Raw genomic sequence first — 22,106 nt, 5'->3', positions numbered from 1 at the left:
CAGCTGTGAGTCCAAAATGACTCCCAGGCTGCACACCTGGTCCTTCAGGGGCACAGTTACCCCATTCAGGACCAGGGAGTCCTCCACACCAGCCTGCCCCCTGTCCCCCCAAAACAGTACTTCTGTCTTGTCAGGATTCAACCTCAATTCATTAGCTGCCATACATCCTCCAACTGCCTCCAGGCACTCACACAGGACCTTCACCGCCTTCACTGGTTCTGATTTGAAAGAGAGGTAGAACTGGGTATCATCTGCATATTGATGGACACCCAGCCCAAACCCCCTGATGATCTCTCCCAGCGGATTCATATAGATGTTAAAAAGCATGAGGGAAAGGATGGAACCCTGAGGCACTTAAGGATAAACCTTAAGTGTTTCACAGTGTCTAGTTAGTACTGCCCAGCCCATCTTGTGCAGTTCCCCTTCATTTGCATGAGCTGGCCAGACATTTTGGCACCTAAAGCAAACCACAAAATAGCTCCCCCATCCCCACCAGGGAAGAAGGGGTGAGTGAAGCTGTGAGGTGGTGAGTGCAGACAGAAATGGAGCCCAAACATGCAGTGGCGTAGCGTGGGGGGTGCAGGGGGGGCCGGCTGCACCGGGCGCAACATCTGGGGGTTAGGGGTAGGGTTAGGGGGCGCAAATCCATGGGTTAGGGGGCGCAAATTACTTGCCTTGCCCCGGGTGCTGACAACCCACGCTACGCCACTGCAAACATGGAGAAACAATACAGAGGAGTCAGCATGCTGGAGGGGACCCCAAGGTTTGCAGAAGTACAAAAAGAGGTCAAAAAACAAATTCAGGGGACAACCCTTACTTAGTTCCCACCGAGTGTTGAGCATCAGCTAAAAAAGGAAACTGGGAAACAGGGTGGAAGATTGTAATGGTATATTCTGGAGGGAGAGCGTGGATGGCTGTCACCTTGAACAGGAGCATCCCTGTTAAGGTGTGCAACATTTTGCTGCAAATCTTACTTGTTGCCATTCTCTGAAAGAAAAGAAGCCTGTATTACTTTATTGCAACCTTTTCAGGCTTTCAGTTTAGTCTTTGTTCTGCATCTGTTGTAAGGAAGGCAGATGATTTCCTCCTCTGCACTCTTTAATGTCTCCTCAAATATTTGCTATGATCTCTGCACTCTTGGGTGAGGTGGCAAATTGTGGTTGCCTGTACCCTTTCCCCTCCATGTTGTGAAGCAAATTCCTCGTTGACTCCAAAAAATTATGAAGCATGTGGTGTAGTTTGGAAAGGGGGTTGTTTATTACAGAAGTGGAAAACGTAGCATAGTGTCAAAGACAGAAATTGAAAAGAATAAAGTATCATATTTCCCCCCAAAATAGGAATCACTGCCGTAGGTTTGCCCATTTCTATTTCCAATCTAAAAGTGGGAATTCTACTTCCTCTCCCTCCCCAAAGAAGAATTTTGGTGGTATTTAATTAAGCTTTACTCAGAGAAGACCTCTTGAATTTAAGGGACCTAACTTCGCCACGCTCATTCATTGCAATGGGTCTACTCTGAGTAAAACCAACCCTTTGTCTTAATTTTATTTACAAGTTGCAATTAGTTTCATTAAAGTGACATTTCCCCCTGTGTGGTTCCAGTTAAGCATCCTTCTTGTGAAAACTGCATCGAAACAGGCAGCCGAAAGGTTCTGCAGTGAGGACCACATAGGCACTCAAATTTCTGAGCTCATTATGCTTATCCATCAGATGTGCAATTTCACTTTCTCTCTTAAACAGTGAAGTCTGCAACGGGGAGAGAGAGAGAGAGAGAGAGAGAGAGAGAGAGAGAGAGAGAGAGTGTGTGTGTGTGTGTGTGTGTGTGTGTGTGTGTAGGGGAGTTCACTTCATTATGATCCTGCTCCAGCTGGGTATGATCTTTGATTATTTTTTTCCTTGTGAAGGAGCCAGCATGCTGATAGGGAGGAGAAGCCAGTCAGGCTGCTATATGAAACATGAAAAGAGCATTTTACACAATGCATGTTTTACATTTGAATGTATTTGCTTCTGTAGCATCTGCATGCAGGGGTCCTTTGCCATTTTAATCATCCTGTTTGTTGGATGGCTGTGGCAGGAGGGGAGGCATCCACAGTCATGCTTCGGGCACAGAACAAGGGAGGCAGAACTATAGTCCTCCAGGGCTCTCGGGACTTTCCAGAGGCAATAGCAGTCAGCAGGGCAAGGTGGTGATGCTGAATTGGCTTTCCAATGCCAGGGTTGCTCCTGGTTATCAAGAAGAGGTGAGGAAGCAAGGGCAGCACATTGGCAAAATCTTGGCCCCATCCACCTAAAAGGTTCCCCGGCGGGAAGGAAGAATGCAGCTGAAAGAGGCTCCCCACACCCGGCATCAAAGCTCCCCAAAAATGGGTGTCCATTTTAAATAGGCTTCATAGTCTTTAGTGTCCAGCGTGGAATGTGTTATTATGCTTGTGCATTTTGTTCCTTGCTTGAGAATTGGAAACTGAAAGGCTGTGTCATCAGTTTCCATAGCAAATTTGGATCCTGGCTGTTGGAGACATCTTTTCATTCCTTCATTAACTTTTTTATGCTTACTACTATAAAATAATGAAAGGCTTAGACCCTGGAGATACAGTTAGACTGCTGCCACTGCACAAGCCTTCCTATGAGCATGCATAAGGAGGTAGGCCAAGCAATAGTAGGCACCAGGGGGTGGGCAGTCACTGGGGGCAGCCTACCCAGAGCCCCTGAAAAGCTTAAGCCAATCCTGTATATTATTATGGTTGTGTCCTATATCCATTACAAAAGGAGAAATTAGCATTAGACATTGATCAGTGACTAGGTGGTACTTTGGTGATTCTGAGGGAACACACTCCATAGATTATGTCCAGCTCTAGTGGTGCAACAACAAAACTGCTAGCACAGTTGCAAAGCTAAGCAGAGTCCAGTATGATTTCAAATGAGATGGGAGACCAATTTGAAACCTGAATTGCAGAGGGTTGGACTAGATGACCCTCAGGACCCCTTCCAACTCTACAATTCTATCTGTACTATCAGGATTATACTTTTCTAGCTATATTATAAACTCCACTTCAGAAATTATTTTGTATTGTGATCATATTGTCCACGAAAGTCCACAGTAAGGGCTCATCCAGGTTTGACCTTGCCCAGACAGTTCCCCCTGAGGAAACCCAATCTTTACTGCTGAACTGGAGTAAACTTCATTTGGGTTTTCTCCTGTTTGCTCTGTTTTATTGCTAAAGTGCAGGTTTTCCCAGGAAAAGAGATGGGGCAAGGGCAGAATTTCTCGGACTCGTGCCTGTAAAGCACAGAAGTGGAGCACAGCTTGTTCCTGTGCTTTTAAGGCATGGGATAAGCAGAAGTGTGGAGGAGCTCTCTATTATGACAAGCAGGAGATACCAATATTTGTAAAAAAGGATTTCAGCATTTTTCTTTATATCAACAGGACCTTTTAATCCCTTGTAAAATGGTATGAATGATATAAAGCAAATGCATATAGATTTCACAGGCTTTTTAATGGCCATGCCTTGTGTTGTAGACTTGATTAGCTTTGATTTTGTGTGAAGTAATCTGCGCTGATTGTCTTTTATGACTAGGTTATAGTTTCTGTGATAGATGACCTTTGTTCAGAATGCAGACACCAAGACCGAAATAATAAACCCATGCTGGGAGAAGGTTTCATTTATTAGAGTACATTTTCCCTGATACATTGAAATCAAAGTTCCATCTTTTAGAAGATGATTACAAACACCATAAAAGAAACCCCACATTTCACCTCTCTCATCAACCAACGTGTTGTATGGCAACCCAAGTAAATAGATCTGCCAATCCTGGCTGCGTTAGGCAAGCACTTGATTCCTGATGCGGGATTATGAAGGGGCTGAGGAGGCTGCCCCTGATAAAACTCAAATGGAAGATTTTTTGGCAGCTCGGCTTTTCAGAGAGGTTTAGACTGTGGGTTAAAAATAATAGCCCTTGTCACTTCACATAGCCTTGTTATTGGAGATATTTAGTGCTGAGGCTGGGCTGTGGGGGTAGTATCTAGGATGTGATCATGTTGCTTCCTGCATCAGTGAACACAATATTGATTGTGAGCTGTCATGGCTTGGGCACACTTTATGGTACTCCAGCAGGCTGCCTTCGACAATGAATCATGCCACATCTCTCATGCACTGCATTATCTTAAGACAGCCGTAAGAGCAATGGGGTGTCCTTCCTTAATAATACACCTCTCAAATATCTCTGTAGCTCTTCTAAAATAAGGCAAGCATCCAAGAAATTAGCAAACTAGCTCCTTAATGCTGCTATCATTTATTTATTTTTGGATTCTGAAATCCATTCAAGCCCATGGTGGTGAGCCAGAGTTTCTTGTCATAAAGCTTACATTTTTCAAAAGTGAGGAAGTGAGCATCACTAGGACAGACAGAATGAGAAATCTCTCTCTTCTTCTTCTTTTTCTTTTTTTTTTTTTTTTTGCCCTTTGCCTCTCTAGCCAAGCCACCAGGCTCTTTTGAACAGGTCACCTCTAAGCAGAGCTTGATGCCAACATACCGTTGGAGCACATGACCCAGTCACTATATTATAAACCCTTGGAAAAATCTCCAGATAAATCTCCTCCACAGAAATGGTTGATTCCCTTCTGAAAGTTCAAAAAGTGTTATAGCTGTTTGGTCTGTCTCATACAACAAATCAGCTTGTCCATTCAGTAATATGACAAATACAATTGGAAACTGCAAACAAAAAATAGCCTATTACGTAAATATTGGATGGGTAGGTATGCAGCTGGATACTATGCTTGCAGCTTTAAGCGCGCTGGGGGCAGAGGCGTTATGCACTTATGCCCCTCTCAGATCCATGGGCTACACGCCAGACCCTTTGATTCACCAGTTATTCCTTCAGGTTTCTGAACGGTGAACTCTTTCAGTCTGTTCTCCAAGCATTGGCTCCTCCCACCCAAGTCTCTTCCTTCCTGTTTCCTGTTCCACTGAAAACTCACTCATTAGTGGACCAAATTCAAGGGCTCACCCTAACCAGCTCTGTGGCCATCAGTATTGCCGCACAGCCCTATTGATTATTAAAGAAAGACCTTTAGCAGAATGTGGGGTGATGCAGTGGCAGCAGAGATGGCTCAGAAACAATCCTAAGCACTGTGAGGCATGTGTTGGCCCTGAGAGGAAAGGGGGGGGCACCTTTTGACATGTGTGATCTACTCAGCTAGAAGTGTCCCACCTACTGAGGAAGCTATGCCAGACTAAATTTGTCTTCTAGTCTGACAAGAACTTTCTTAATAAATGTCAACGTAAACTCTGGTGTAGCTGGCACATGGGAAGGAGTTGGGTTGTAAAGCAGGGCATTGTCATGGAATGACAATAAGGAGAAAGGAGTGTGAAAGAAACTTCACATTCTTTGGCATTATGATGCCCACAGTCGTATGGAAACCATCCCTTTCCAGCCTATGGTTGTGTATCCTTGGAGTCTTCCTAATCACTGACTGCTTATGTGTGCTATGCTCTGTGGGGTCCCTTGACAGGAAACAGACGATGGGAGACAACCTGAACACAGAAGTACTTGGTGTGGGTCACAGTGCAAAAGCCTGGCTAGCAGCGAGTACCGTCAAGGATACACTTGAAGGATGCAAACCATAGGATGGTACTGTGAGCTCTTTCCATGCAATGGGCTTTCCAGCTCCCGTAAGTATTCTGACAAGAGCACTGCACAGTTTGATAAGCTATTACTGAAACTCTTAGGAGTGTTTCCGTTGTGTTTTATGATGCAGCAAGAGAAGGGAGATCTGAAACCCTGGTACATACATCCAAAGACATTGCTGGATCATAACCGTAAGCATTTATGTGAGCATCTAGCCTCACTGTACTGAGGTGGTATATTTCTGAACAACTAAGGCTAGTGACAGACAGGGGATGGATACCATTTTCATTGTCCTTCCTTTTTGTGAGTCTCCTCGGGGGCATCTGTTAGTTGCTGAAAGCTGCACTAGAATAACCTTTGATTAACCCAACAAAGAAACCTTTCCCTTAAAAGCTGTCACCTTTATTCTCTGCTCATAGAACACACATGAGACCAAAGTGAAGCAAGAGATTTAGTCTAGAATCCAAATTCTAGACAATGTTCTTTGCGTGAACGAGCCCTTTGAGTCTGCCATTGGGTGACCTTAGAGCCAACGGCATAGGGTTGGGATCCTCACTCAAATTTGGAAATTAGCAACTCGAACATCTTGGAGACAATTTTACTTCTGATACCAGAGTGCAGCCTTTCTTTACAGGAAGAAACAAAACCTTTTTTTATTAAGAAAAACGACTCATTTACTCCTGCTATTTTTTTTATCGTTTTGTGTTTGTTTTTTAAAAAAGAGGTTACTCCTGAAAGCCATTACTTGTAATAAATTTATAAGCCAGCATACTTTTTTTTCCTGTAGTCATTCCTTTAAACAAGGCAAAACATCTAATTTGCCCCTGACCTGAGCAGTCTCATGAAGAGCAGGCAGGGAGTTAAGTAGTTTAATAACAATGAAAAAGCTTGATTCCAAATATCTGAACTTCCTCTTGCTCCCAGGACTATCAAATCAGTGTCCCCTTCCCTGGCTTCTGTGCAGCCTTGTAGTATTTTGATGTCTCTTGAGAAAGCTGCAGGCAAAGTCTTGCTCGTAAGGTGTAAGAGGTGGTCAGCTGGGCACAGGAAAAGGCTGGGCTTTTAAGAATCCTTTACCCGAGAGGGTGTTTAGAAATTCTTGTATGCTTCACGGCAACAATCACAAAGGTTGGAGCTACTGCCCCACTTTTCACAATCAGAGGAAACAAGAAGCACATTGATCTTCAGATATCCACCTTGTCAGAGAAAGCACTGGTTTTATTTCTTGTAGGGTCTGTTCTCTGATCATAATTTTATTTACTTGTTTTTATTATTATGGTAGTTTGTTTTTTAAAAAACCCACCCTCCCAAACCAATCAATTGTTCAAGAAAGGCAAGACCTAGATTAGATCCTTGTAGTGGAATAGGATAGTTTACCATGCAAAAACGAAGAGCTAATCTTCATATTGCGGAGCCATGGACAACCTCTCTTAGAAAGCAGCCAGGCGAGGATAGCAATACATGTTGGTTGGGTGGCTATTTTTCTGTGTGTGTTTGTTTCATTTAAATTCCATAAATTAGCAACTCAAGAGTTCGTTCTTTTAAAAGGAGGAGAAAAAAGAACAAATGTCTACTGGAATAAATAAATAAATAAACAATATTTAAACACGCACTACTAAAAATAAAAAAGGAGAGGGAGGAACCCTCCCTCCCACACACAAATACATATTTATGTCATGCAAGAGTTTGAAAGAGAACTTTTTAAAAGTTCTCTCAGCCAAAGCAAAGATAAAAATTTAAAAATAAAATAAACTCACAGGAATTGCAGAAGAAAGCTCAGATTTGTTTTGGTATGCAAAAAAGTTGCATATTGGAAGCATTGGGTTTCTTTTTTGTTTTGTTTTGTAAGGTATTTTGTATACCAGCAAAAGGCACCACAGGATCAACCCAGCCAAATCCCTATGAGGACATCTGTGGGGTGTGATGAAAAAAGGTAAGAGCCCTCAATAGCACACATGGTTCTTCATGAATGATGAGTCGAAATGTCTGTACTGTGTACCTGTGTTTTCCCTGTCTTGGCTTTGCTTTTCTTCTGTCTGAAGGCCTTTCCAGAAAACAAAAATAGGGCTTAGTGATCCTTAAAGTAGCACTAGCATCATGTCCACATGCAATGATGGAAAGACAAAGTGGACTTATTGCAAGTGGGACAGCGACGCTTCTGTGGGCTGGGCCTGGGCAATTCACATATTTTTCAGCTGGGAAAAAAATTAAGAGGGTGGATTTGTGTTCTAGCACGGAATGAGAACTATGGACTGATTGAAACTAAATTTAAAGGTGGTGGGGGCAGAATGATGGAATGTCACAAAGGCTGTGGGCTGAGACACTGCTGTCATGTGTAATGCGTTGGTAGCAAGAGCTTAGGACTTGCTGCTCTTTGCCATTGACAAAGAACAAATACAATTTTGTATGAGGTCCCTGGCTTGAATGGTATTGGGGGGGGGGGGGGAATTCAGCATCTCCAACACTCAGATGCAGCCAAACATGAGCACACAAGCACTTTTGCAGTCAAAACATGTGCTTGTATCTGTCCCATTGAGATCAATGGTGCTTAAAAAAATATTTAGATTATGCTGGATTGTACCCTAGGAAAAATTAAATTAATGGCATAGTCATGGTAGTCACCACAGATGTCAGATACCAGCCAATAGGAGGTTGTGACACCTGTGCAACATAAAATGGCACGTAAAAATGCAACAAGTCCTCTAGCTGGAAAGAACAGGGCTGGGGGGGGGGGGTGGAGCAGAAATGGCATTTCACCCAAAGCAAAATCTTGTGGTTTTGCAATGCATTAGCTAGCTTGGGCAAAAATATATTTGTACCTCTCATAACAACAGTGTTACAGCAAAACATTTATTGTGTGACAAATATGCACAATAAATGATAATCTGGAAAGGCCCTGAGTTGATAAAAGGTAAATGCCATTTTTAAAAAGGGGAAAGGACAATGGGGGGGGGGGAGGATGAACCAGCAAAGGAAACTGAATTCCTGTTTGGGGATGGGAATGGCTGTAAAACCCAAAGATCTCCAAAACTGAAATTGGATAACTTAATCTTTAGATACAGTAATACATCATTGTATTTTATGGCCTTGCTTGCATTTTTTCTTTTTTTTGTAAATATATTACTATAGTCTTAACTTCTGTATAAATTGGCAGATGTCTAGAACAATATTTTTAAAGAAACTAAAAGCTACTACTGAGTACTGGGGAAAAATAAAGCGCAAATAATTCAAGCTTGCTGTTGAATTAATGGTGTCACTTTGTAGGTCTCAATACTTGGAAGTCAAATGTTCCTAATGGGCTTTGCCAACCCAATTTCTTAAGGTTTGGGGGAAAGCAATAGACACTGGAATCTGAGTGCTTGCCTCTACATAACTAATGTTTGCAGAGGAATAACAAAACAAATAAGGAGGAGAAGGAGAAAAATTAAACGGAAGAAACATTTAAAAACTTGTGTTTGCTAGTTAGTACCCAGTACGTAAGATTCCTAAGGAACATCTCCCCCACCCCTTCCTAGTTAACCTTGTCCTGAAATATATACAGGTTATTTGTTGCTGCCACGGCTATGATATTTTCTGAAGGATGCCAAGCTGTATGCAGGATCTTCTTGCTAAAGTCCAGACTGTCCACACTAATTTCATCTTTTCTCCGTTTGCCCCCCACACAAACTTTGCGGGGTTTCAGGATGGCACGGGGTTTGCTGTTTTCCCTTGAGGCCTCCAGGGTCACATCACGCTTGGTGTTGCGATCAAACATTCTGAAGAAATTGTTGTAGGAGCCGGTCATGATGACACTGAGGAGCAAGCAAAGAGAATGGGGTGAGAACAGAAATCAAATCAGGTGACATACCCAATACAGTGGTACCTCGGGTTACATACGCTTCAGGTTACATACCATTCAGGTTACAGACTCTACTAACCCAGAAATAGTGCTTCAGGTTAAGAACTTTGCTTCAGCATGAGAACAGAAATCGTGCTCCGGTGGCGCGGCGGCAGCAGGAGGCCCCATTAGCTAAAGTAGTGCTTCAGGTTAAGAACGGACCTCCGGAATGAATTAAGTACTTAACCCGAGGTACCACTGTAGAATTAAAACTTGTTTCATTTCCCTTCCCGTGCATTTTCTTCCATACCCAATGATGATGGCATTAATTTAGCCTTAGATAAACACTCCAGGCCCCTTTGACAGAAAAAGAGGCACCGAGGTGTAGAATAATGAATGGGGTGTAGGTGGAATTTTCTGTCCTTCAGATTTGTTGACTGAGGTGAGGTTTCAGTTCCCCTAATGGTTGGGCTGATTCCAGCCAGCATGATTGTTTGTACTGCTTATATCCCTGCAGCTTCAAATCCTATTTAACAGGTACTGGGAATTGGGAGCACCTGGCAATGAGGAAGCATAGTGCAGGGAGCCCTATTATACTCCTCCTTCTCAGACTCTTACGTTTTTCACCCAATCCACAGATCCATGAGGGGGGGAAACATAACAAAATAGCTTTCCACATCAAAGAGGTACCATACTTTTCGCTTCATAAGATGTACCTAGTTTTTAGAGGGGGAAAGCAAGAAAAAAAACAATCTGCACCGAGAATGTAAGCGTCTCTCGCTTTTCTCGCTTTTTCTGCTGGCTTCACAGCGAAGTGAGAGGAGGGATGGACAGGAGCAAGCAAATCGAGAGCTGCTTACATGGCTTCTGTCCCGCTTTGCGCAGCTCTCACTTTGCTTGCCCCTCCCTTCTCCCACCTCTCTGTAAAAGAGGAGGAGGAGGAGACACCGGGAGGGGCAAGCAAAGTGAGAGCTGCGCAAAGCGGGACAGAAGCCGTGTAAGCGGCTCTCGCTTTGCTTGCTCCCGTCCGTCCCTCCTCTCGCTTCGCTGTGAAGCCAACAGAGCAAGAGGCGCTGCGCAGCTCTCACTCTTGCTCTGCTGGCTTCTCAGCAAAGCGGGAGGAGGAACGGAAGGAAGCCCTTACACAGAGCCTCTCCCGTCCCTCATCCCGCTTCTCTGAGAAGCCAGCAGAACAAGAGCGATAGCCGCGCAGCGGCTCTTGCTCTGCTGGCTTCACAGCGAGTGACGGACAGGAGCCATGGCTCCAGTTGCGGAGGCATCCCTCAGCTCGTGACTGCAGTGGTAGCCGATTGATCCCTCTGCCGCCCAGTGCATTCGTTCCATAAGATGCACAGACATTTCCCCTTACTTTTTAGGAGGAAAAAAGTGTGTCTTATGGAGCAAAAAATACGGTAATCAGCCAAATCTGCACTTGCTGTATGTACTTAACCATCTCAAAACAGAAAGATACAAATATGGGCTACAATGGGATCCCTTAATCTGGTTTTCTATCAATGTTATTGACCTTCAATTCCCACCATCTCCCATCATTGGACATGCTGGCTGAGGTGATGGGAGTTGGAGTCCAATATTTGGAGGTTATCTGCTGACATGCCTTCTGTTGTCATGTTTTCAGGTGTCTGGATCAGAGTGACCACTACTTCCACATGGCTATGCAATTATTCTCTTCTACTAATATCCTGTGCACAGAGAAGGAATGCTCTGAGCACATTTCAGCCTTCATGAGATCCAGGTATGACTTAAAAATCCAGAGCAAAATCCCTGTACTCAGACCCCCAAGTAAGAGATAGGAGATCTGTGACCCTCCAAATGCAGTTGGACTCCAAATCCCATCAGTACCAGCCAGCATTGCCAATAGCAAGGGATGATGGGAGTTGTAATTTCCCATCATTGTCCTAAGTAACAGCTGCAAGCCCCTTTGGCTGTCTGCAAATGAAAATGGACAAATGTACTACAATGACAACCAGCAAATGTCATGTTTAATTTTACACTGCAGATGAAGTGACAGATTTTGGAAGGCACCTCAATTACCAAATTGGGAACATGAAACATCTTTCTGATAAGCAATATTTGAAACTATATAAGCATGGTGTTTACAAATAAGGTGACAATTTAGTTAGCAATATTTGTCAAAGCACAGGTAGAAAAACATCACAACTCATCTCCGTTCCATTTCTAAAGCAGAGAGAATGCTCCATTTGCAGGGCTGCCTCAGCTGCCTTTGCATGGGGAGTGAGGGTGCTACCTTTTCTTTCCAGGAAAAAGAGGTAGCCTGCTTGCCCCCCTTGGGTGTCAGCGGCAGAGGGACTCCCTTCCCCCCGGTGGTGGTAGGAGGAACAAATTGCATTGGCCCCGGCCATGTGAGGCGCAACCTCCTTGGCTCCCTCAGTGGGAGCAGTGGTGTTTCCCCCCTGGTGGGCCCAAGGCCAATGTAGCTTTCCCCTCACTTTCAACACTGTGGTGTATCGCCAGGTTGTGATCTTTGCCTGATGATACATCGCAATGTTGAAAACGTGGAATTGCCCAGCCCTAGCAGTGAGCAGAACTCCACTAGGGGAAGCAGACGTGTCGGCTGTCACAGAGAGACGGGGATGGTACTTGGAATGCCTCTGAATCCAATTATGCGCTGCTGGAAAGGACAAGCCCCTCCTGAGATGCAAATGCTGTGATCTTTCTGTCTCCATAAACCAAGGTGTAAATAAACTACATTTCTAAGACACTGCAGACTCTCTGTGCCTTGATGTTCCAATGGAAAAAACAACCCTGGTTGAGTGCCACAGCTTAACAGAGATTGGAGAGTGGCGAGTAACAATAAGTATTGTCCCTGCCTGCCCCCTGGCTGATGAACAGATGTAAAGTTTCATTCAGCTTCACAATGATATCTATACCACATCAACAGGGGCATAGCATTGGGGGTGGAGGTAGATTCCCAGGCAATTTTTAAGAGGAGTGTTGCTCAGACCACCTTCTCTTAGCCAGCCCTATGGTGCTTTTGCAAGGCTGGGATCTGATCAGATCCAAGCCTTGCAAAGCAGTTCAGGGAGGGCTGCCTGAGAAGGATGTCATGCGCTATTTGACCCCAGCTTCACCCTCAGGGGGTTGGGATCAAAGGACACATGTCCTTCTCATGATGCCCTCCGTGAGCCAGCCCTGTTTCTGAGGCTCACGACTGGCACACGCTTTCCTCCTCAGCCCAATAAACACACACTCTGCCACTGCTCATGAAGCAGACGAAATGCAAGATCAAGAGGCAACTAGGGGTGGGATAGCCAAAGTAAAAGGAGGCTCCTTACCTGTCAGACCCATTCCACACACATTCAAATTTATCAAAAATGCAATCGTTCTCGTAGAGGGAGCACAGCTTGCTGCGGAGGTAATCATGAACCTAAGGATTGAGGCACAGACAGAAAGGGTGATAGTAAAACAAGGTTCAGTGGGAATCATAATCCAAAACCTGATTATAAATCTCGTGAACCAACAGGACATAATATCCACTAGTTCCCTACAAGCTCACCTCTTACTCATTTAGGTTATCAGATACATTAATCCTGGAGACATCTTCTACAGTGGATACATTAAGCTCTTCATTACTAATCCAGAAGCATGACTCAAAAGAAATGATGTTCACAAGGTACTTAAGGGAAGAACACAGCAGCCCCATGGGAGAAGGCTGCTCCATTACCAAAGAGTGGGAAAAGACAACCTCAAAAATCATCTATTATTATGGCGATAGGGGAGAGACGTGGGTAGGAAGAGCACTCAGCAACCTTATTTTCATAACATAGATTCAATGAAGGGTGAAGCTGTCCAAGAATCAATGCACACACTTGCCTTGCAACCTCCAGTTATCTGTTCCATTAGTCTGGGGTGAATGTGTATAGGGGGAAGTCCACCCCGGCATCCAAGAACAATGTTGGAGGATACAGGTCTAAGGGGCAGGCCCAAGACTTTTTGCTCCCTGAAGCAAAGAGGCAAGATGATGCCTTCCCAATTCCACATACAGAAGCTACTTGGGTTGGCAATCTACTCTTACTTCTGCTTCATGAGCAGGGGCAGCAACCTCCACTGCATCTGAGGGCAGTAGAGTAGAATGACACACACAGTGCTTTGCTCCAATACTTTTGTAATTTCTGTCCACCAGCCAGCACCTGCTACCTCAAGTGGTTGCCTCATTTTACCTAATGGTAGGGCTGGCCCTGATCCCTCCCCTCCACCTACAGGGTGGAATTCATATGAGTTCCATCGGCAGAAGCCCTGCACAAGGACTTCTGCTTGCACAACGGGGTCATGCCCTGCATACCTCTGAAATTGAGCCGGGGGAAAGGGAGGGTTAGGAGAACCACCAGAACAGTATGCAGGGAGAAGAGGTGGGGAGGTGATTCTGCCTGGCAAGCTGAAACGCTTGCACTGATGGAATGTTTGCAATAGCGTGATGCTGAATTCCCCCCATAACGATCAAAGCAGAACCTCTGCCCAGGTAAGAAGCATTACATTCAAGTAATTCAGAGCGGTCCTAGTTTATTGGTGGAGAGTGTGCTCTGCATGCAGAAGGACCTAGGCATATCCAGTTAAAGAGCATGTAGAAGCAGGAACTGCCCCCCTGGCTGAGATGTTGAAGAGCTCCCAGCCAAAGTAGATAATAGTGGTCTACATGGACCGATGGTCTGCCTCTATATAAGACAGATTCATGTATAGTTTGGCCCCGTGGCCTTGCTCCTGTAAGAGACAGTCTGTGTTCCCTCAAAGATCCCTAAAGGCACACCAACGTTATTAGGCAAGAGAACACAAGTATATTCCAAGCCTCATCAGCAATTTCATTACTTTGGGCTTGTATAGTGTTTGACAAGCAGCCTTAAAATTATGCCGCTTTCCATGAGATCATATGCAACAGAAAAACCAAAACGCAAGTATCATTCTAATTTCAGTTGAAATGGAAAGGAGCATCCTAAACAACGAGGACTTTGACTGTTAGTTCAAAGAACTCATAACAGTAGTTATGTAGCAGTTTTGAATGTTCAAAGTGCTTTACATAGATTGGGTTTGGCCCAGACTTAAGTAATATTCAGAGCAGAATAACTGAAATCAAATGTGTTTAAGTTATGTCTAACAGTGGATCAACTCTAAGTATGACAAAGCCTGGGTGCATCCCTTTATCTTTAATTCCTACCACCCATTCATTCACAACACACACAAAATCTTGAGGATGAGGTACCTGGTATGTTTCAATAGGTCTGTTCTCCATGTTGAGGTCCCACACCTTGACAGTGAGATAGTCCCTGGTCATGATGTACCTCCCGCTGTGACTGAACTTAACATCAGAAATTGAAGAGATGATCTCAGAAAAAAACGACCTGTTACTTGGGTCTTCGGGCTCTTCAAAAACTATACAACACACAAAAAACAAGTCACTTAAAACATGGCCAAGGCACAAGTCAATAGGGCTGGTGCTAATGTGGTAAGTATTGATGTGTTTCACCTGCACAGCAGTGTGGAAATACTTAATGGAAAAATGGTTACAATTCAGGATAGTATCCAGATATAAGTGCTAGCGGAGCATTCCCATCCCCACTGTGTTTGTCAACCAAGGAGTGGGGATATGCCAACCCCCTAACCCTTCTTCAAAGAGCATGGCTCTCTGCAATCATGAGTACAGCTAAATGCCTAAAGGCTTTGTTTTGAATCTGGAACCCCAGTCGGACAGGGTTCTGGGTCACGTGGAAGTGTTTGCATATACAGATTTATGCCTAAAACCTATGTCATGGACAACTGTGCTCCATGCACATCTACACTCTCATTCTGACAAGCACATAGGCAAGAATGCCCGAAAAGGGCTACAATAGCTTTCATTTCAAGAAAAAACAAGACCATAAATGACACAATTCTGCAAAAATACAGTCTTATCAGGGAGTAAGCCTTGTTGAAATCAAAGGGACTTACTTTTAAGTACATATGCATAGGCTTGTAGTGTTAGAACTCATCTGAAAGTATCCTTTTAAAAAAATGTTTCTGTTTTGTTTTACTGTGTTTTGAAATTTTGCAAGCTGCCCTGGGAAAAATGTATTGAATTGGGCTATAAATATATAACATTTTATAAGGGGAGGTAGGTAGACAGTCAACACAATAGGAGGAGGAATGGATAAAGTCCACTTTTAAATATGCAATGTGTAAGCAAATTTGTACAGTTTCAGATACTTCACAGAAAGAGCAATGATGCAAAAATCAAATTTTATTTTAGAAAAAATATATACTCAGTTGAGTGAAATCTCCCCTAAAAGTTCAGAGTTTAGTGCAAAAGCTGACAAAGTTGAGGAACAGAAACTGCTCCCCTCTTTACAGTCTATAGTTTCTTTGCCAAGTCTCCCTTCTGCCTAATGACAAAGGTGGGGTGAGGGGAGAGACACAGTAGGATCAGCACTGAAGTCTTAACAAGATCTTGTTTTTTCAGTCCTTAACATATAATTGCCAGAGTGAGATTGCTTGTTTTGCCAGCTTTTTCATTCACCTGACAATCTCAAACTCCATCAAGCTACCTACATTTGCATTTCAATGTTTCAATGCATGGCATCATTAAATATATATACCTGTAGACTATAAAATATTAATTTCTTAAATTAAAATGCAACAGAACAAATCGAGCTTTCACACCTGGACTCCCACCGAATGACTGGCAGCAAACCAAAGTAAATAACAGTTTTTAGGAATCTAAACAGAAGTGCAGTATGATTACATCATGTGAGAAGTCAATGAAACGGCACCCACTTTATGCCACCTTCTGATTTGTAAAGTTGGCTTCCATGGGACCAAACTTTGGTCCACTGGATCAGAAGCCAGAGGGATTAGTTCTTCAGCTTCACGGAAACCTTGAGAATCTTCCTGTCTTTGTTGCAGAGGCCTACTGGCCAAGGCCCTGACTGCACCATACACTTAAAGCACTATCAAACCGCTTTTAACAGTCATCAGCAACCATTCCCATTCCCAGAATTCAATGGGAAGAGGGACTGATTATTAAACCACTGTGGGGACTGTAGCTCTGTGAGAGCAATAGGTCTCCTAACAACTCTCCGCACCCTTAACAAACTACAGTTCCCATGATTCCTTGGAGGAAGCCAAGACTGTTAAGAGTGGTGTGAGAGTGCTTTAATTGTATGATGCAGATGTAGCCTGGGTTGCTTATAGAAATCCTTCTGGATCAGGGTGAACCCAAGTGTAGGACATTCTGCCTGGCATCTATGGCTAGTAAATGTGGACTTCCCTGCATCTCCTTTCTGACCTTCTTCCTAAGACATTTATCTTGCTTCTGTCATGGAACAGCTCATCTATATGCTGCACTCTGCTTTTGTTTACCCAACTATAGTGTGTGTGTCATGCCTATCTATCTATATCATATATATATATATATATCTCAAGGTGATCTGGGCACTGTCAGCTGGTCCTGGACCCTCAGAACAGTTGAGATTTTAATGACTAGGACATTTTAATGAGAACACTCATCTTTAAAAGAACGGACCATTCTCTACCAAGCCATCAATTAGTGGAGTAAGAAGCACTTGTATCAAAGCTGCCACCAGTCAAAGAGATTTAAAGCTTTACAGGCCAATCAATATATGGCGTTAGCCAATCGAAGTCAATACAGAGGTTTCAGAGCAATCGCTTACTTCGTGTATATATAAATCACAACTGAATGGCCCAAGAAAGCAGACCGATGCAACTGTGAAGTTAAGACCTTTTTTTTGGTAGGAAAAATCTCAAGGATGCGTTCGATGGATGAGTTTTAGGACCCTCACCATGCTTTTTCAAAATGTTATATTTATATTAAGTAATCATAAAATACAGATATGATACCACAGCAGAACTTGAGAAAGAGCATCTTCCATTGTTAGCATACTTTACTTTTATGTGTGACAGCGCCTCTATTGGCAAAAGTAAATAAATCTTATGACCATATGTGAATTCTTAAAACAACTACCAGACGTTTTCTCCACTACCACCATTCCGCAATTAACTGTGGTGACAGCTTGGTTCCTCAGCTGTGGACAATAACCTGAAATCAGGGATGGGGGACCTTTTTCAGCCCAAATTTTCAGCCACATTCCTTTGGCACCACCTGCCAGCGGTGGGGCAATGAATATAAATTCTACCTTTGCAGAGCAAGCAAATTTCTACACCTACTCACGCCCATTCTCTACCTTCCATCCAGGGAAGACAGACACATCATCAAAGATATATTCCAGTCAGGCAAAAACACTCAATGCAAGTGTTAATCAGGGCTACAGAGGCACTCTGGCCAGGGAGAGATTCAAGGGCAGCTAGAGAGGCTTGGAGGGACACATTCAGACACAAAACTTGCATTTCCCGACCCCTTGCCCTATGTGAAAGTGAGTGTTTGGGTAAATTGTGTTATGCTTTCCTTGGGTTTGGTGGAATCCTAGATTAAATTTTGTTCTGACTTGTAGTGTTAAGGCTGCCCATTTTGTAGCACATGGGATTGTTGGTTCTGGTAACTGTGGGGGTTTTACATTTGGCTGAATGTATACAGGCTGTCTGGCCTATGGGTGTATTAGTGAGTGTGGAATTTGTGTGGTTACTGAGTGAAAACTTGATTTATGGATTTTATTATTGTATCTTTTTATTATTTTATATGATGGGTTATTATCCTTGTTCACTTTTCTTTGTTGACTGCTTTGGAATCTTTTCTGATGCACAGAAGTATTATAAACACTTGAAAAAAAATGAGGGAGAGGGAGAGGGAGAGGGAGAGGGAGAGGGAGAGGGGGAGGAGGAGGAGGAGGAGGAGGAGGAGGAGGAGGAGGAGGAGGAGGAGGAACTACATGTATATTTGACCAAAGGAAGCATATTTCTGTGGCCAGGGCAGAAAACATGAAGTGTGGCTAAGACGAAGCTTAAGGAAATTTCTTAGAGACAGTAGGATTTCTTTCGCACTGCATGGATTCAGCTGCAATGATGTGTTCTCACCCTTCGAGGGTAATGACCCACTTGACACCTAACATCCTGGCAATGAGAATTTTATTTACTTATTAAAAAAAATAAGTCTGACACTAGCAGTCAGACCTCCTGCAGGAAAAACTGGGGAAGAAAACCATACCAGAGCAGTTTTTCCTTTCTCAGCACAAATATTTGGTGAGTTTCATTGCCCTCTAACTGAATGCTGAGCTGTGAAGTCCTGAATTTTGGAATATGGTGTGTGCAGGGAGGAGGGATGGAAACATCCCAAAGTGCCAGGATAAATGATCTCTCTACAAATCTGAAATGGCACTGCTCACAGCAGTCTCCAGCTTGAGCTCCTTTAGCTGCCAGCAGGAAATCTGATGACTTGTGGGTTTTTCAAAAATAAAATGAAAACACCAAAAGAAGGGGAGGGGATCAAGATCTGAGCTGGCTTGCGCAAAGCACCTAACTTCCACAAGAGCTTGTCGCGGCTGTAATAATTATGGGCTCAGGCACACTAGGAGGCAGGATTTGGGAGGAATTTTTAACAGCGGCGTCATTTCTATGGGTTCTGTTATGTGCAAAGCTTGAGTCAAGTTTGCTGGTGCTAAAGTGACAGCAGAGGCAATGGGCTGACTTTTGCTGCAGTCGAGGAAAGAGAAATTTGCAACCACTGCCAAATTATACAAAACCTGAGCATGTGAAAAACTCAGGGTCAGCCTACTTGTGATGTTGCAAATCGCCATATATTTTTATTTCTATTTTAAAGCAGCCATGGGGGGGCACTGAATTTGAGGGTGGAGTGGGGTTAATTTTGTCCCACTTTATTTTCCTGATCTAAATGCCCCACTAACCAATATCTGCAGGAGTGAAGAACCTGCAGATGCTGCTCTACTGCAACCCCCATCATCCCAAACATTTGCCATGCTGGCTGGGACTGGAAGGAGCTGCAGTCCAGCAGTATCTGGAGGGGTATAGGTCAGAAAAGGTAAGAGGCCATCCACCTTTCAGTTATGCTCCCTTGGTTTCTATACATCTTCTACTATCCTATAAAATCATTCTTAAATTCAGGTGTGCGTGTAAATAGCAGTGCAATTTATATATACAATTGTACCTTTGTTTTCGACCATAACATCCTTCTGGACCGTCTTGAGGGGCTGGGAGCTAGGGGCACTGTCATACAGTGGTTCCGCTCCTTCCTCCTGGGCCGTGTTCAGAGAGTGGTGGTGGGGGATGAGTGTTCAGACCCCTGGGCTCTCACTTGTGGGGTGCCTCAGGGTTCTGTCCTCTCCTCCATGCTTTTCAACATTTACATGCAGCCGCTGGGAGAGATCATCAGGAGGTTTGGGCTGGGTGTTCATCAGTATGCGGATGATACCCAGCTCTACCTCTCTTTTAAATCAGAACCAGTGAAGGCGGTGAAGGTCCTGTGTGAGTGTCTGGAGGCGGTTGGAGGATGGATGGCGGCTAACAGATTGAGGTTGAATCCTGACAAGACAGAAGTGCTGTTTTGGGGGGACAGGAGGCAGGCTGGTGTGGAGGATTGGGGTAACTGTGCCCCTGAAGGACCAGGTGCGCAGCCTGGGAGTCATTTTGGACTCACAGCTGTCCATGGAGGCACAGGTCAAATCTGTGTCCAGGGCAGCTGTTTACCAGCTCCATCTGGTACGTAGGCTGAGACCCTATCTGCCGGCGGACTGTCTCGCCAGAGTGGTGCATGCTCTGGTTATCTCCCGCTTGGACTACTGCAGTGCACTCTACGTGGGGCTACCTTTGAAGGTGACTCGGAAACTACAACTAATCCAGAATGCGGCAGCTAGACTGGTGACTGGGGGCGGCCGCCGAGACCATATAACACCGGTCTTGAAAGACCTACATTGGCTCCCAGTACGTTTACGAGCACAATTCAAAGTGTTGGTGCTGACCTTTAAAGCCCTAAACGGCCTCGGTCCATTATACCTGAAGGAGCGTCTCCACCCCATCATTCTGCCCGGACGCTGAGGTCCAGCGCCGAGGGCCTTCTGGCGGTTCCCTCATTGCGAGAAGTAAAGCTACAGGGAACCAGGCAGAGGGCCTTCTCGGTAGTGGCGCCCACCCTGTGGAACGCCCTTCCAGCAGATGTCAAAGCGATAAACAACTACCTGACATTCAGAAGACATCTTAAGGCAGCCCTGTTCAGGGAAGTTTTTAACGTGTGATATTTTATTGTATTTTTGCTTTCTATGGAAGCCGCCCAGAGTGGCTGGGGAGGCCCAGCCAGATGGGCGGGGTATAAATAATAAATTATTATTATTATTATTATTTTCAAACTCCTTGTGACTCGAACGTTTTGGCTCCCGAACGCCGCAAACCCGGGAGTGTGTGTTCCGGTTTGCGAACTTTTTTTGGAAGCCGAATGTCTGAGGTGGCTTCCGCAGCTTCCGGTTGAGTGCAGGAAACTCCTGCAGCCAATCGGAAGCCGCGCCTTGGTTTTCGGAAGTCAAACAGACTTCTGGAACGGATTCCGTTTGAGAACAAAGGTTTGGACTGTACTGGCCGATATGAACCAGACTGCTGCAGTGGAAGAGAAGGGGAGCAGGGCCACTGCATTAGCTCTAATGAAACCCCTGCTCCTTCTGGTTCATCCTCTGGTCATTATAGGAAGATCTTGAAGAACTGGTGCCCACGTTTGCTTCCCCCCCTTCATCTCTCCTTCCCCAGTCTCTTTTATTCTGTGTTGTGTCTTATTAGTGTTAAGCCTGAAGGCTGCAAACTGTTCTGGGAGCCTCTTTGGCTGAAGTGCAGGGTAAAACTGCTTTTAATTAAATATCGTGGACCTTGTTGTAAAAAGACATAACCCGCTTGCCACAATGCCATTTTTCTTTCTTTCTCTTTCTTTTTAATTGATACACCAAAAAAGAAACAAAACAAAAATACAAATGAAAATACTGATAAACACAATATTAATTACAAACCAATAAAGCAAAAATTGGTCTTTAGACTATAGACCCGACCTCCCATCTATTCCTTATTTCAATTATATATTACTTGTTGCCAGTACACACTTTTATTTTAAATTGACTAATTCTTAATTTATCTTAGGTCTCATATCTTACTTAAAGCTACTACTGAAATTATTCGAATGCTGCAACAGAGTTTAAACTGCTGTAATTATTTTTCAAATAAACTTTGAAAACCTTCCATTTTGAGACAAATTCCTGTTTTGGTTTGTTCTTTATTTTTTCTGATAGGCTGTCTAACTCCGCATATTCTGTCAGTTTTTGAGTCCAATCATGAATAGAGGGGATTTCATTACTCTTCCATTTTGTAGCAATAAGAACTCTTGCTGAAATTGTAGCATATAAAAAAATACCCTTCATTTAGCAGGATATCCAAACCTGTAATCCCCAGAAGATAAGCTTCTGATTTTCTCTTAAAGGAAATCGTTAGCATTTTTTGTAATTCTGAGTAATTCTGCTCTCCCAAAATGCTTGGATTTTCTTACATAGCCACCACATGTGATAGAAAGTGCCTGATTTATCTCCACACCTCCAGCAGTACTTGGGACACTTTTGTACATCTTTGAGAATTTCTAGGGTGTTAGATACCATTGGTGTTGCAATTTTAGAAAATTCTCTCTTAAGACATAACAATTTGTAAATTTCTAATTATTTTTACACAAATTTTCCCATTGGGGCATGGTTATTGAGTACCCAAAATC

General features: G+C 43.8%; 1 protein-coding gene across 5 annotated transcripts in view; it reads right to left on the bottom strand.

Annotated features, from left to right (window-relative positions):
* Positions 1–3,641: 3,641 nt before the first annotated feature.
* Positions 3,642–22,106, bottom strand: part of PPP2R2B (protein phosphatase 2 regulatory subunit Bbeta) — a 254,498-nt gene continuing 236,033 nt past the window's right edge. For all 5 annotated transcript variants that reach the window (XM_081852123.1, XM_081852125.1, XM_081852126.1 and 2 more), the window contains 3 exons: positions 14,673–14,842; positions 12,754–12,845; positions 3,642–9,413 (listed from right to left, as the gene is read on the bottom strand). In XM_081852123.1, coding sequence (XP_081708249.1) covers positions 9,134–9,413; positions 12,754–12,845; positions 14,673–14,842 — 542 coding nt within the window. In that variant the 3' untranslated portion in view covers positions 3,642–9,133. The remainder of the gene's footprint in view (positions 9,414–12,753; positions 12,846–14,672; positions 14,843–22,106) is intronic.

This window comes from Podarcis erhardii, assembly GCF_964252035.2.
Source record: "Podarcis erhardii genome assembly, chromosome: 2".
NCBI lineage: Eukaryota > Metazoa > Chordata > Lepidosauria > Squamata > Lacertidae > Podarcis > Podarcis erhardii.
The sequence above is the reverse complement of the archived record's forward strand: the minus strand, read 5'-3'. Positions and strand labels throughout refer to the sequence as shown.